Source organism: Jaculus jaculus, chromosome 12 (assembly GCF_020740685.1).
Source record: "Jaculus jaculus isolate mJacJac1 chromosome 12, mJacJac1.mat.Y.cur, whole genome shotgun sequence".
Taxonomy (NCBI): Eukaryota; Metazoa; Chordata; class Mammalia; order Rodentia; family Dipodidae; genus Jaculus; species Jaculus jaculus.
In genome coordinates, this window is record NC_059113.1 from 48226721 (window position 1) to 48241594 (window position 14874).

General features: G+C 46.7%; 2 protein-coding genes across 2 annotated transcripts; both read left to right on the top strand.

Annotated features, from left to right (window-relative positions):
- The first annotated feature begins 91 nt into the window (after positions 1 to 91).
- On the top strand, positions 92 to 2573 carry LOC123453585 (putative protein FAM90A23P). Its single transcript, XM_045130604.1, has 4 exons — positions 92 to 172; positions 818 to 1017; positions 1463 to 1538; positions 1653 to 2573. Exons 1-4 carry the CDS (start codon positions 92 to 94, stop codon positions 2571 to 2573), a joined length of 1278 nt encoding a protein of 425 aa, XP_044986539.1.
- A 4376-nt stretch (positions 2574 to 6949) lies between these two features.
- LOC123453586 (putative protein FAM90A23P) lies at positions 6950 to 9454 on the top strand. Its single transcript, XM_045130605.1, has 4 exons — positions 6950 to 7054; positions 7700 to 7899; positions 8345 to 8420; positions 8534 to 9454. The coding sequence occupies exons 1-4, from the start codon at positions 6950 to 6952 to the stop codon at positions 9452 to 9454; spliced, it is 1302 nt and encodes a 433-aa protein (XP_044986540.1).
- Positions 9455 to 14874: the final 5420 nt, after the last annotated feature.

Sequence of the window (14874 nt, forward strand, 5' to 3'; positions counted from 1 at the left end):
TTGTTTCTGTTTTCCTTCAGGAATTCCCAAAGCATAAGCTGAGGAAGACGGCACTGACACCGTGGAGATGGGGCCAGAGCACCGCTGAGCCATGCGAACTCCCAATGTGCCCAGAAACCTCAGAGCCTCCGAACGGGAGAAGATGCCCCCGCGAGTGGAGGAGGGTCTGAGCGTAAGTGGTTGGCGGCGTGTCCGTGACATCTGTAGCGCCATGTTGATTGGGCTGATTGGATAGCCGGGGTCCATTCCTCCCTCAAGGCTCCAGATGCGTCCCTCCTGATGCTGAGTGTTCCTTCAAAGGGTGCGCGCTGCCCCGAATAGAGGAGGAGCAGGTTTTGGTCAAGCGTAGGGAGTAGCTGCGCTCCCTTGCTAGAACCTCCAAACAAGCCCTCAACTGTTGAGGGTGAAGGCCTCCATGAGTAGCCGAGCGTGGGATTCATTGGAGCATTTTCTCTGCTTAATCAGTCCTCCTTCCGGAACATCAGTGCCTGACTGGGGTCTTCCTCACTGGACATATGGGACGAGGGAAACAGAGAAACATATCAAGCAGCTGCTTTGTTTTATCTTTGAACTTTGGCTTCTTTTCCTAATCTTTGGTCCTGTTGTAGTTCTGGCGATTCCGTGCAGCATGTATTGTTAAGGCACCACTGAGAAATCGTCTTTATTTTGTGTATATATATGACCACATAGGCCAAACTTGAGTGGTCTGTCACTAGCTGGAATATAAAACACAGGTTCCAAAATCTGACATCATGTTGCTGTGTGAAAGCCTCTGGGACTCTTAGTGATACAGGAACAACTCTCATCTCTTCCACAGGAGAAGTGCAGGGATTGTGGGGCCTTCGGCCACACGTCCAGAAGCAGGAGGTGTCCCATCAAGCGCTGGGAAGGGGCTATGGCCCCACAGCCTCTCGGCTCAAGAAGAGACAAAGAGAATCGGGACACCCGTCAGACCCAGAGGCCCCAGAACTCAGGCATCATAACTCACTGTGAGAGACAGAAAGGACAGGCAAAGAGGTGAGTAATAGGGAAGTACTGCCAGACATGGTTCATGAGAAGGGAGAAGGCTCTTCTCCCTGTCTTTCTTTTTGCACATTAATGTGCAGGCCGTGCTGGGGAAACACACAGAAATTAACAGGGTCCTGAAATCTCGCAGGGGAGAGAGACAGGGCAGTTCAGTAGGCTGCTGTCCTGCCTGGAAGCCAGGGGCTAGGGCATGGTTAGGAACTTGACAATGAGAAACAGAAAAGCAGTGGAGTGAATTGGGTAGAACTGTGAAAATGAGAAGGTCAGTTTCCAGGTAGGAGAAGAGCCTGACATGAGGGAAGGCTGCAGATGCAGCTGGAGGAGGGGACTGTCACAGCTGGGTCACAATAACCCCTGAAGGAACAGGGAGGCAGAAAACATGGTGTCATTTCATCCACACTCATGATGTATCTGCCCTTCACTGTTTGTTCTTCAGGCAAGAAGAGCAACACAGGACAGCGTACTGCCAGAATGTGCCCATGCAATCCCTCAGGAGGAAACAGCAGAGCCAGGTGAGTGTGGCTGAAAGTCGTCACTGCCCATGTGTCTCTCCTCCCCGTAGCCTCCTCTTTTCTCTGAGTGTGGTCCTGGTTTAATTCACTTCCATTGGTTTGCCTTTCTTGCAGCATGCAACGAGGCTAAGGTCCATTAACACACATGTTCAGACACCAGAGCTAGACGTCATTCAAACCAGCCAGCCACTTATGAGGAAGTCTGAGGAGAGTTCCCTGTGTCCTGTTGTGCCTCCTAGAAAGAGACATGATGGCAAATCCTTCTTCCCTCTTGGGAAGTGCGGCGTTCCGAATCCCACTGTCAGTGGTGTTCCCAAGGCAGCGGTTCAGAGAAGGAGCAAGAACCCTGCCTTAGAGAGCGTGACCCCAGAGCGTCACTCCCTAGAGCAGTGTCACGAGGCTTCTGAAATTCATGGAACTGGCCAGGCGCTTCACCCGACATCTGCAACCCAGATCCCTGATGGGAAAGCACAGCACAGCCTCTGTCCCCTTGCTCAGACAACCGGACAATTTGCAAATCACAGTATCTGGACACCAGGCAAGAGACCAAGTCAGGTTCCCATCAAGCTTTGCCAAAATGCTCCTAAAGTTCAGAGACTCAACTCTCCAGAGGCCAATGAGGACAGCTCTGTCAGTCCTTCAGTGCAGCCACTCCAAGTCCCGCAATTCCTGCCCCAAGTGTCACCTAAAGTGCAGGGCAGAATTCCCGCCGAGGTTCCCAGCTCTGCCCAACAGCTGCCAAACCACAGAGTTCATCTGGATTCTCCTCATCCCTGCTCTCAGGCCCATGCCCCATCATCATCTTCAAGTCCTGTTCCCAGACCACCCATCAGAATGGTATTCACCAGAGTGCAAAATGACTGCTGGAGCAGCAGGTTCCTCTCTCCTTCCCCTGTGGATCCTCCTGAAAAGCAGGCACTCCCTGCGAAGAACCAAACCTTCCTGCAGAATTCTGAGAGTCCCTGCATCCAGGTCCCACTGAGTGTCCTCTATGAAGATCTGCAGGTGTACTCTTCCTCAGAGGAGAGTGACTAAGAGTGAGAGGCCACATAGAAGGAGAGACGCAGCCCCTCAGCTCAGGGGTCCTGTGACATGCACTGGACTTCTGCACTGAGGAGAAGGTGCAGCTGGGGTAGAAGGGATATGGTAATTCTCATCTCTCCATATACCGAGGATGGACAGGAGTGGGCCTCACGATCTACACACAAGGCACTAGCTCTGATGAATAATGAAACATATGCTAGAAACAGAATTGATTTTTACCTACATGGGATTCTGCATAAAATTAAGTTAATCTGCATTAGGGGTTACACAGTTCTGCTAATTTCTGTGAAGTCATAGACATTGTAATGCCCTTTTATTTGGAATATAAATGACTTTATAGTAGGAATTCTTGAACGTTCATGGAAGTTGTGTCTTTGCATTGACGGTCACACATTGGGCGGGAGATTGTCTTTCCTAGAGCATGAGTGAACTTCAGAAAGTAGTTCTTGAACTAGAAAATGTCAGTGCATAGTCCTGTTGAGGAAGGTCTTCTGGATTTATTCATTGTTGTTTACAATTTACCTGTATGTATGTACTCAAGATCCCTGTCAATTTTAATAAACTTCTTCAAATGACATGGCATTGTTTGTTTTCATTTTTTTTGTAATGCCAATCTTTCTTGAAATAGTCTCCATTTAGTAATATTTTTTTAATTTTTTTGCTTATTTTTATGTATTTATTTGATAGCTACAGACAGAGAGAGAGAGAGGGAGAGAGAGAGATAGGCAGAGAGAGAAAGAGAATGGGTGCGCCAGGGCCTCCAGCCACTGCAAAGGAACTCCAGGCGCGTGCGCCCCCTTGAGTATTTGGCTGACGTGGGTCCTGGGGAATCGAGCCTCTAACCGGTGTCCCTAGGCTTCACAGGCAAGCGCTTAACCGCTAAGCCATCCCTCCAGCCCTCCCTTCAGTAATATTTTTATTCCGCGCACAGTAAACTTTCTCACCCTACGTCTGCCCTCCCAGCCGTTCCTAGACTTGCACAACACGCAATCCCCTGGATCCCTGGATTCTTGTCCAGGAGACCCTTTACCTTAGTTTAAATAATGATGGTAAGTGACTCTCTCCCTCCTCTTATTAGAAACACCTGGGTAGTTTAGGACTGCAGCTGGATTCAGTGAAATCCACAAACACAGGTCACACCCATGGCTCTGTAGCTCACTTTCAAATTCCTAGCCCCCAGCGACTGTCACATGGAAACATGACCTTGCTCTTACAGTTACTGATTTTCTCTAATTGGGAATAATTTCTTTAGATTAATGTTAAGAGTGACATTCATAGAGTGAGAGGAAGAGGCGGTACGGATAACATGGGAAGAGAGACTCCTCATTCCCCATCACTGTCCTCGTTGCCTTTACTTCTCTGTCTGGCAGGCTTGTCTGCACTGTTTTCAAGAGACTCTGGGTCTTTTGGTACTCCCGGTTCACTTTGTCCTTCTGCATTTCCTGCTTCTCCTTTTCATTATTTGGACGCAGAGGCCAAGGATTCAGGGCTCCATTTCAGCACTTGATGGGACACATAGTGATTATGGCATGTGGCTGAAAGCTCCACTGTCCCCGTGCTCCACCTTGGATGGAATGGCAGTTACTAGTTCATGACTGTAAGGCCAGGAGTCTTTCCATATCAACATGAGGGTAGATTATTGAACCTCTGTTCTAGACTCTACATTATGATGAGGTCTCTGAAGTTGGCCAATGAACTTATAGTAAAAACAGGAAGAAAACCAAAATACATAAATATGATCAGAGTCTGTTACTCAATAGTTGTACTTCCTGGGGTTTATTTCTCCATCTGCATGCATAGTTGGAAATACCCACCGATTAAAGAGACGGAAGATCTTGGGGCTGCAGAAGTGGCGTAGCGGTTAAGGCATTTGACTGCAAAGGCGTAGGACCCAGGTACAATTCCCAAGGACCTATGTATGCCTGACGTCCAACGGGGCACACGCATCTGGAGTTCATTTGAAGTGGTAGGAGGCTCTGGCAGGCCCATTCCCTCTCAATGTCCTCTTTGTCTATTTCACTCTCTCAATTAAATACATACACTCCAAATATTTAAAAACAGAAACACAAAGGTTCCCTAAGGAAACCCATCTTCTGGAACCCAAGCAGGCTCTCTTCCCCACTGCTGAGTGAAGCAAGCCTTCCCTTGACATGACATTGTCCTCCACAGTTGAGGGCGCGCTCAGCTCTGTAGGGCACCTGGGCTTTCTGTTCAATCCACCTCAATTCTTTACTTGGGAGCTACTGAGACTAGAAATAAAGAAGATTTTGACACATGAAATGATAATTCATTATAGGAAAAAAGTGTACGATGTTTGGACCCACAGAAAATCACGGTGATCTGAAAACACACAGGAAATTTGGAGATTGGGACATATTTCTGTAAATTACCAACGTTTGTGATAATGTAAAGACAGATATATTCATGTTGCCATCTCATTTAAATGGCATGGGTTTTCCAGTGGTGTAGTGTGGACTAAAGTGCCATGAGTTATGTTGACATGAGTGAATTTTATTGTGAAGTAATCGTCCAGGAAAATATTATTGCCTTTATATCAGAAATCCAAGCATTTTCGTGAGTTCCCTAGGCAGGTTCTCTGAAAAGTGTGTGCTGCAGACAGCATTCGGGACATTATCTCACTTTCAGGATGCTTGTAGAAATCCAGAGCAGGAAATTTGCTCTATGACACGACTTTCATGTAATTCTACAGCGTCACATGCCTAAGTGCTTCCAACTTGTTAATAAGCTGTTTCTCGAAATGGTCAGAACGTACTTTGCGGTCCAGTCTGCTATAGCTCCACGAGGGTCTTCTGATGCACTATTTGTGCTCAAATCCATGGCTACATGCATATGAGGTCGGCACTCTACCAAGTGAGATACATGCCCTGTCCATGTGTGTGATCATTTCCAACCAAGTTCAAGTCAGAACATATTGCCCCAAGGAGGATTAAGCAGTGTGACTAGCTTTACTCCATCGGAGTGGATGACAATTAAATCAGCTGCAGTCCTGTTCTTGGGAGCAGGACTTCCTGGGATCTTGTCTTCTCATAGAAGGCCCTCTCCTCAACTGAGAAACACACTGTACAAAGGGCAAGCAAGCACTTCACAGGAAAAGGGGAGACTGACACTCAAAGGCAATGGCCACACACAAGGTGCTCAATGTGTTTCAGTGAATATATTAGACACGTGGCACATTCCTTTTCCCTCCTCTTTTGTTGTGAGCCTATGGCTTTGTCATGCAATCTTTCCCTATGACCCTCTTGAGAAACTCACAACCTAATATTTGAACTATAGAAAATATGTGATTAAAATGAATTTAACATATTTGCAGCAAGCAAAACCTTCATTCACATGGGATGGGCATGCCAGCCCCCACCTTTAATTGCATCATGTAGAAGGCAGAGGCGTGGCAACACCCACCTCATTCCATCATTGAGAGGCAGAAGGAGGAGGATCACTGGGAGTTCCAGGCCAGCCTGGGGCTACAAGCTTCCTGCTCCTCCCTTCAGCAGCGTCCTGAAGCAGATGCTCCCCTGTGTGCGGCCACCAGCCTCCACCTCTGTGAGTAGCTGCTCAGGGACCTCAGGAGGACAGCAGATTTTCAGGTTTGAGTTCTTTAATAATTGTTTTCTTCTGAATTTTTCAAACAAATGCTACACAGGGGAAAAACGGTGTTGGGGATTATTGGCAAGATGTTCAAAATCATTGCATTATTCAAACAATGTCTTCCTAGGGAGCGGTAACATGAATAATTATAACTCTAATCATTATCAGCAAGGTTGATAATACCAGAAATACTCCCCATCTGTGAATTTATGGGGAACAGAAGAAAGAGCTATGTAGCTGATATTTTTTATTTTTATATTTTGGTTTTTTGATGAAGGGTGTCACTGTTTTAGAGGAGTACCTGGAATTACCTATGTAATTTGACGGTGGTCTCCAACCCTTGGTATTCTCCAAGCCCTGCCTCTCAAGCACTTGGATGAAAATCATGCGCCACCATGCCAGGCTTGGTGATTTTCTTTCTTTCTTTCTTTGTCCTTCAATACTTTCTCTCTTTCTTGGTATCTCTGTTTCTTCCTTCCTTTCTTTCTTTCTTTCTTTCTTTCTTTCTTTCTTTCATTTTTCTTTTCTCTTTTTCAACCTTTCTCTCTCTCTCTCTCTCTCTCTCTCTCTCTCTCTCTCTCTCTTTCTTTCTTTCTTTCTTTTTTCATTCTTTCCCTCTCTTACTGATGGCTTTGAAAAACCATGTGCTCATATCCATTTAAGTAAATTTCATTTTGCATTGTCAAAAATACTGTTGTTTCTGTTCTCCTTCAGGAATTCCCAAATCATAAGCTGAGGAAGACGGCACTGACACCGTGGAGATGGGGCCAGAGCACCGCCGAGCCATGCGAACTCCCAATGTGCCCAGAAACCTCAGAGCCTCCGAACGGGAGAAGATGCCCCCGCGAGTGGAGGAGGATCCGAGCGTAAGTGGTTGGCGGCGTGTCTGTGACATCTGTAGCGCCATGTTGATTGGGCTGATTGGATAGCCGGGGTCCATTCCTCCCTCAAGGCTCCAGATGCGTCCCTCCTGACGCTGAGTGTTCCTTCAAAGGGGACGCGCTGCCCCGAATAGAGGAGGAGCAGGTTTCGGTCAAGCGTAGGGAGTAGCTGCGCTCCCTTGCTAGAACCTCCAAACAAGCCCTCAACTGTTGAGGGTGAAGGCCTCCATGAGTAGCCGAGCGTGGGATTCATTGGAGCATTTTCTCTGCTTAATCAGTCCTCCTTCCGGATCATCAGTGCCTGACTGGGGTCTTCCTCAGAGGGCAGATGGGACGAGGGAAACAGAGAAACATATCAAGCAGCTGCTTTGTTTTATCTTTGAACTTTGGCTTCTTTTCCTAATCTTTGGTCCTGTTGTAGTTCTGGCGATTCCGTGCAGCATGTATTGTTAAGGCACCACTGAGAAATCGTCTTTATTTTGTGTATATATATGACCACATAGGCCAAACTTGAGTGGTCTGTCACTAGCTGGAATATAAAACACAGGTTCCAAAATCTGACATCATGTTGCTGTGTGAAAGCCTCTGGGACTCTTAGTGATACACGAACAACTCTCATCTCTTCCACAGGAGAAGTGCAGGGATTGTGGGGCCTTCGGCCACACGTCCAGAAGCAGGAGGTGTCCCATCAAGCGCTGGGAAGGGGCTATGGCCCCACAGCCTCTAGGCTCAAGAAGAGACAAAGAGAATCGGGACACCCGGCAGACCCAGAGGCCCCAGAACTCAGGCATCATAACTCACTGTGAGAGACAGAAAGGACAGGCAAAGAGGTGAGTAATAGGGAAGTACCGCCAGACATGGTGCATGAGAAGTGAGAAGGCTCTTCTCCCTGTCTTTCTTTTTGCACATTAATGTGCAGGCCGTGCTGGGGAAACACACAGAAATTAACAGGGTCCTGAAATCTCCCAGGGGACAGAGACAGGGCAGTTCAGTAGGCTGCTGTCCTGCCTGGAAGCCAGGGGCTAGGGCATGGTTAGGAACTTGACAATGAGAAACAGAAAAGCAGTGGAGTGAATTGGGTAGAACTGTGAAAATGAGAAGGTCAGTTTCCAGGTAGGAGAAGAGCCTGACATGAGGGAAGGCTGCAGATGCAGCTGGAGGAGGGGACTGTCACAGCTGGGTCACAATAAGCCCTGAAGGAACAGGGAGGCAGAAAACATGGTGTCATTTCATCCACACTCATGATGTATCTGCCCTTCACTGTTTGTTCTTCAGGCAAGAAGAGCAACACAGGACAGCGTACTGCCAGAATGTGCCCATGCAATCCCTCAGGAGGAAACAGCAGAGCCAGGTGAGTGTGGCTGAAAGTCGTCACTGCCCATGTGTCTCTCCTCCCCGTAGCCTCCTCTTTTCTCTGAGTGTGGTCCTGGTTTATTCACTTCCATTGGTTTGCCTTTCTTGCAGCATGCAACGAGGCTAAGGTCCATTAACACACATGTTCAGACACCAGAGCTAGACGTCATTCAAACCAGCCAGCCACTTATGAGGAAGTCTGAGGAGAGTTCCCTGTGCCCTGTTGTGCCTCCTAGAAAGAGTCATGATGGCAAAACCTTCTTCCCTCTTGGGAAGTGCGGCGTTCCGAATCCCACTGTCAGTGGTGTTCCCAAGGCAGCGGTTCAGAGAAGGAGCAAGAACCCTGCCTTAGAGAGCGTGACCCCAGAGCGTCACTCCCTAGAGCAGTGTCACGAGGCTTCTGAAATTCATGGAACTGGCCAGGCGCTTCACCCGACATCTGCAACCCAGATCCCTGATGGGAAAGCACAGCACAGCCTCTGTCCCCTTGCTCATACAACCGGACAATTTGCAAATCACAGTATCTGGACACCAGGCAAGAGACCAAGTCAGGTTCCCATCAAGCTTTGCCAAAATCCTCCTAAAGTTCAGAGACTCAACTCTCCAGAGGCCAATGAGGACAGCTCTGGCAGTCCTTCAGTGCAGGCACTCCAAGTCCCGCAATTCCTGCCCCAAGTGTCACCTAAAGTGCAGGGCAGAATTCCCGCCGAGGATCCCAGCTCTGCCCAACAGCTGCCAAACCACAGAGTTCATCTGGATTCTCCTCATCCCTGCTCTCAGGCCCATGCCCCATCATCATCTTCAAGTCCTGTTCCCAGACCACCCATCAGAATGGTATTCACCAGAGTGCAAAATGACTGCTGGAGCAGCAGGTTCCTCTCTCCTTCCCCTGTGGATCCTCCTGAAAAGCAGGCACTCCCTGCGAAGAACCAAACCTTCCTGCAGAAATCTGAGAGTCCCTGCATCCAGGTCCCACTGAGTGTCCTCTATGAAGATCTGCAGGTGTCCTCTTCCTCAGAGGAGAGTGACTAAGAATGAGAGGCCACATAGAAGGAGAGACGCAGCCCCTCAGCTCAGGGGTCATGTGTCATGCACTGGACTTCTGCACTGAGGAGAAGGTGCAGCTGGGGTAGAAGGGATATGGTAATTCTCATCTCTCCGTATACCGAGGATGGACAGGAGTGGGCCTCACGATCTACACACAAGGCACTAGCTCTGATGAATAATGAAACATATCCTAGAAACGGAATTTATTTTTACCTACATGGGATTCTGCATAAAATTAAGTTAATCTGCATTAGGGGTTACACAGTTCTGCTAATTTATGTGAAGTCATAGACATTGTAATGCCCTTTTATTTGGAATATAAATGACTTTATAGTAGGAATTCTTGAACGTTCATGGAAGTTGTGTCTTTGCATTGACGGTCACACATTGGGCGGGAGATTGTCTTTCCTAGAGCATGAGTGAATTTCAGAAAGTAGTTCTTGAACTAGAAAATGTCAGTGCATAGTCCTGTTGAGGAAGGTCTTCTGGATTTATTCATTGTTGTTTACAATTTACCTGTATGTATGTACTCAAGATCCCTGTCAATTTTAATAAACTTCTTCAAATGACATGGCATTGTTTGTTTTCATTTTTTTTGTAATGCCAATCTTTCTTGAAATAGTCTCCATTTAGTAACATTTTTTAAATTTTTTTGTTTATTTTTATGTATTTGTTTGATAGCTACAGACAGAGAGAGAGAGAGAGAGAGGCAGAGAGAAAGAGAATGGGTGCGCCAGGGCCTCCAGCCACTGCAAAGGAACTCCAGGCGCGTGCGCCCCCTTGAGTATTTGGCTGACGTGGGTCCTGGGGAATCGAGCCTCTAACCGGTGTCCCTAGGCTTCACAGGCAAGCGCTTAACCGCTAAGCCATCCCTCCAGCCCTCCCTTCAGTAATATTTTTATTCCGCGCACAGTAAACTTTCTCACCCTACGTCTGCCCTCCCAGCCGTTCCTAGACTTGCACAACACGCAATCCCCTGGATCCCTGGATTCTTGTCCAGGAGACCCTTTACCTTAGTTTAAATAATGATGGTAAGTGACTCTCTCCCTCCTCTTATTAGAAACACCTGGGTAGTTTAGGACTGCAGCTGGATTCAGTGAAATCCACAAACACAGGTCACACCCATGGCTCTGTAGCTCACTATCAAATTCCTAGCCCCCAGCGACTGTCACATGGAAACATGACCTTGCTCTTACAGTTACTGATTTTCTCTAATTGGGAATAATTTCTTTAGATTAATGTTAAGAGTGACATTCATAGAGTGAGAGGAAGAGGCGGTACGGATAACATGGGAAGAGAGACTCCTCATTCCCCATCACTGTCCTCTGTGCCTTTGCTTCTCTGTCTGGCAGGCTTGTCTGCACTGTTTTCAAGAGACTCTGGGTCTTTTGGTACTCCCGGTTCACTTTGTCCTTCTGCATTTCCTGCTTCTCCTTTTCATTATTTGGACGCAGAGGCCAAGGATTCAGGGCTCCATTTCAGCACTTGATGGGACACATAGTGATTATGGCATGTGGCTGAAAGCTCCACTGTCCCCGTGCTCCACCTTGGATGGAATGGCAGTTACTAGTTCATGACTGTAAGGCCAGGCGTCTTTCCATATCAACATGAGGTTAGATTATTGAACCTCTGTTCTAGACTCTACATTATGATGAGGTCTCTGAAGTTTGGCCAATGAACTTATAGTAAAAACAGGAAGAAAACCAAAATACATAAATATGATCAGAGTCTGTTACTCAATATTTGTACTTCCTGGGGTTTATTTCTCCATCTGCATGCGTAGTTGGAAATACTCACCGATTAAAGAGACGGAAGATCTTGGGGCTGCAGAAGTGGCGTAGCGGTTAAGGCATTTGACTGCAAAGGCGTAGGTCCCAGGTACAATTCCCAAGGACCTATGTATGCCTGACGTCCAACGGGGCACACGCATCTGGAGTTCATTTGAAGTGGTAGGAGGCTCTGGCAGGCCCATTCCCTCTCAATGTCCTCTTTGTCTATTTCACTCTCTCAAATAAATACATACACTCCAAATATTTAAAAACAGAAACACAAAGGTTCCCTAAGGAAACCCATCTTCTGGAACCCAAGCAGGCTCTCTTCCCCACTGCTGAGTGAAGCAAGCCTTCCCTTGACATGACATTGTCCTCCACAGTTGAGGGCGCGCTCAGCTCTGTAGGGCACCTGGGCTTTCTGTTCAATCCACCTCAATTCTTTACTTGGGAGCTACTGAGACTAGAAATAAAGAAGATTTTGACACATGAAATGATAATTCATTATAGGAAAAAAGTGTACGATGTTTGGACCCACAGAAAATCACGGTGATCTGAAAACACACAGGAAATTTGGAGATTGGGACATATTTCTGTAAATTACCAACGTTTGTGATAATGTAAAGACAGAATTATTCACGTTGCCATCTCATTTAAATGACATGGGTTTTCCTGTGGTGTAGTGTGGACTAAAGTGCCATGAGTTATGTTGACATGAGTGAATTTTATTGTGAAGTAATCGTCCAGGAAAATATTATTGCCTTTATATCAGAAATCCAAGCATTTTCGTGAGTTCCCTAGGCAGGTTCTCTGAAAAGTGTGTGCTGCAGACAGCATTCGGGACATTATCTCACTTTCAGGATGCTTATAGAAATCCAGAGCAGGAAATTTGCTCTATGACAAGACTTTCATGTAATTCTACAGCGTCACATGCCTAAGTGCTTCCAACTTGTTAATAAGCTGTTTCTCGAAATGGTCAGAACGTACTTTGCGGTCCAGTCTGCTATAGCTCCACGAGGGTCTTCTGATGCACTATTTGTGCTCAAATCCATGGCTACATGCATATGAGGTCGGCACTCTACCAAGTGAGATACATGCCCTGTCCATGTGTGTGATCATTTCCAACCAAGTTCAAGTCAGAACATATTGCCCCAAGGAGGATTAAGCAGTGTGACTAGCTTTACTCCATCGGAGTGGATGACAATTAAATCAGCTGCAGTCCTGTTCTTGGGAGGAGGACTTCCTGGGATCTTGTCTTCTCATAGAAGGCCCTCACCTCAACCGAGAAACACACTGTAGAAAGGGCAAGCAAGCACTTCACAGGAAAAGGGGAGACTGACACTCAAAGGCAATGGCCACACACAAGGTGCTCAATGTGTTTCAGTGAATATATTAGACACGTGGCACATTCCTTTTCCCTCCTCTTTTGTTGTGAGCCTATGGCTTTGTCATGCAATCTTTCCCTATGACCCTCTTGAGAAACTCACAACCTAATATTTGAACTATAGAAAATATGTGATTAAAATGAATTTAACATATTTGCAGCAAGCAAAACCTTCATTCACATGGGATGGGCATGCCAGCCCCCACCTTTAATTGCATCATGTAGAAGGCAGAGGCGTGGCAACACACACCTTTAATTCCATCATTTAGAGGCAGAAGGAGGAGGATCACTGGGAGTTCCAGGCCAGCCTGGGGCTACAAGCTTCCTGCTCCTCCCTTCAGCAGCGTCCTGAAGCAGATGCTCCCCTGTGTGCGGCCACCAGCATCCACCTCTGTGAGTAGCTGCTCAGGGACCTCAGGAGGACAGCAGATTTTCAGGTTTGAGTTCTTTAATAATTGTTTTCTTCTGAATTTTTCAAACAAATGCTACACAGGGGAAAAACGGTGTTGGGGATTATTGGCAAGATGTTCAAAATCATTGCATTATTCAAACAATGTCTTCTTAGGGAGCGGTAACATGAATAATTATAACTCTAATCATTATCAGCAAGGTTGATAATACAAGAAATACTCCCCATCTGTGAATTTATGGGGAACAGAAGAAAGAGCTATGTAGCTGATATTTTTTATTTTTATATTTTGGTTTTTTGATGAAGGGTGTCACTGTTTTAGAGGAGTACCTGGAATTACCTATGTGATTTGAGGGTGGTCTCGAACCCTTGGTATTCTCCAAGCCCTGCCTCTCAAGCACTTGGATGAAAATCATGCGCCACCATGCCAGGCTTGGTGATTTTCTTTCTTTCTTTCTTTGTCCTTCAATACTTTCTCTCTTTCTTGGTATCTCTGTTTCTTCCTTCCTACCTACCTTTCTTTCTTTCTTTCTTTCTTTCTTTCTTTCTTTCTTTCTTTCTTTCTTTTTTCTTTCTTATTATCTTTCTCTCTTTCTTTCTTTCTTTTTTCTTTTTCTCTCTCATTTTCGTCCTCTCTCTCTTTCTCCTTCTTTCTTTCTTTCTTTCCTTCTTTCTTTCTTTCTTTCTTTCTTTCTTTCTTTCTTTCTTTCTTTCTTTCTTTCTTTCTTTCTTTCTTTCATTCTTTCCTTCTCTTACTGATGGCTTTGAAAAACCATGTGCTCATATCCATTTAAGTAAATTTCAATTTGCATTGTCAAAAATACTGTTGTTTCTGTTCTCCTTCAGGAATTCCCAAATCATAAGCTGAGGAAGACGGCACTGACACCGTGGAGATGGGGCCAGAGCACCGCCGAGCCATGCGAACTCCCAATGTGCCCAGACACCTCAGAGCCTCCGAACGGGAGAAGATGCCCCCGCGAGTGGAGGAGGATCCGAGCGTAAGTGGTTGGCCGGCGTGTCTGTGACATCTGTAGCGCTTACGTTGATTGGTCTGATTGGATAGCCGGGGTCCATTCCTCCCTCAAGGCTCCAGATGCGTCCCTCCTGACGCTGAGTGTTCCTTCAAAGGGGACGCGCTTCCCCGAATAGAGGAGGAGCAGTTTTCGGTCAAGCGTAGGGAGTAGCTGCGCTCCCTTTCTAGAACCTCCAAAGAAGCCCTCAACTATTGAGGGTGAAGGCCTCCATGAGTAGCCGTGCATGGGATGCATTGGAGCATTTTCTCTGCTTAATCAGTCCTCCTTCCGGATCATCAATGCCTGATTGGGGTCTTCCTCACTGGACATATGGGACTAGGGAAACAGAGAAACATATCAAGCAGCTGCTTTGTTTTACCTTTGAACTTTGGCTTCTTTTCCTTACCTTTGGTCCTGTTGTAGCTCTGGCGATTCCGTGCAGTATGTATTGTTAAGGCCACTGAGAAATCATCTTTATTTTGTGTATATATATGACCACATAGGCCAAACTTGAGTGGTCTGTCAGTAGCTGGAATATAAAACACAGGTTCCAAAATCTGACATCATGTTGCTGTGTGAAAGCCTCTGGGACTCTTAGTGATACACGAACAACTCTCATCTCTTCCACAGGAGAAGTGCAGGGATTGTGGGGCCTTCGGCCACACGTCCAGAAGCAGGAGGTGTCCCATCAAGCGCTGGGAAGGGGCTATGGCCCCACAGCCTCTCGGCTCAAGAAGAGACAAAGAGAATCAGGACACCCGGCAGACCCAGAGGCCCCAGAACTCAGGCATCATAACTCACTGTGAGAGACAGAAAGGACAGGCAAAGAG

Excerpts from the sequence above, each read along its gene's own strand:
- LOC123453585 (XM_045130604.1), top strand. The coding sequence starts at position 92 with ATGCGAACTCCCAATGTGCCCAGAAACCTCAGAGCCTCCGAACGGGAG. Across the intron at positions 173-817 it reads GAGTGGAGGAGGGTCTGAGC|GAGAAGTGCAGGGATTGTGG; the intron begins GTAAGTGGTTGG and ends TCTCTTCCACAG. Across the intron at positions 1,539-1,652 it reads GGAGGAAACAGCAGAGCCAG|CATGCAACGAGGCTAAGGTC; the intron begins GTGAGTGTGGCT and ends CCTTTCTTGCAG.
- LOC123453586 (XM_045130605.1), top strand. The coding sequence starts at position 6,950 with ATGGGGCCAGAGCACCGCCGAGCCATGCGAACTCCCAATGTGCCCAGA. Across the intron at positions 7,055-7,699 it reads GAGTGGAGGAGGATCCGAGC|GAGAAGTGCAGGGATTGTGG; the intron begins GTAAGTGGTTGG and ends TCTCTTCCACAG. Across the intron at positions 8,421-8,533 it reads GGAGGAAACAGCAGAGCCAG|CATGCAACGAGGCTAAGGTC; the intron begins GTGAGTGTGGCT and ends CCTTTCTTGCAG.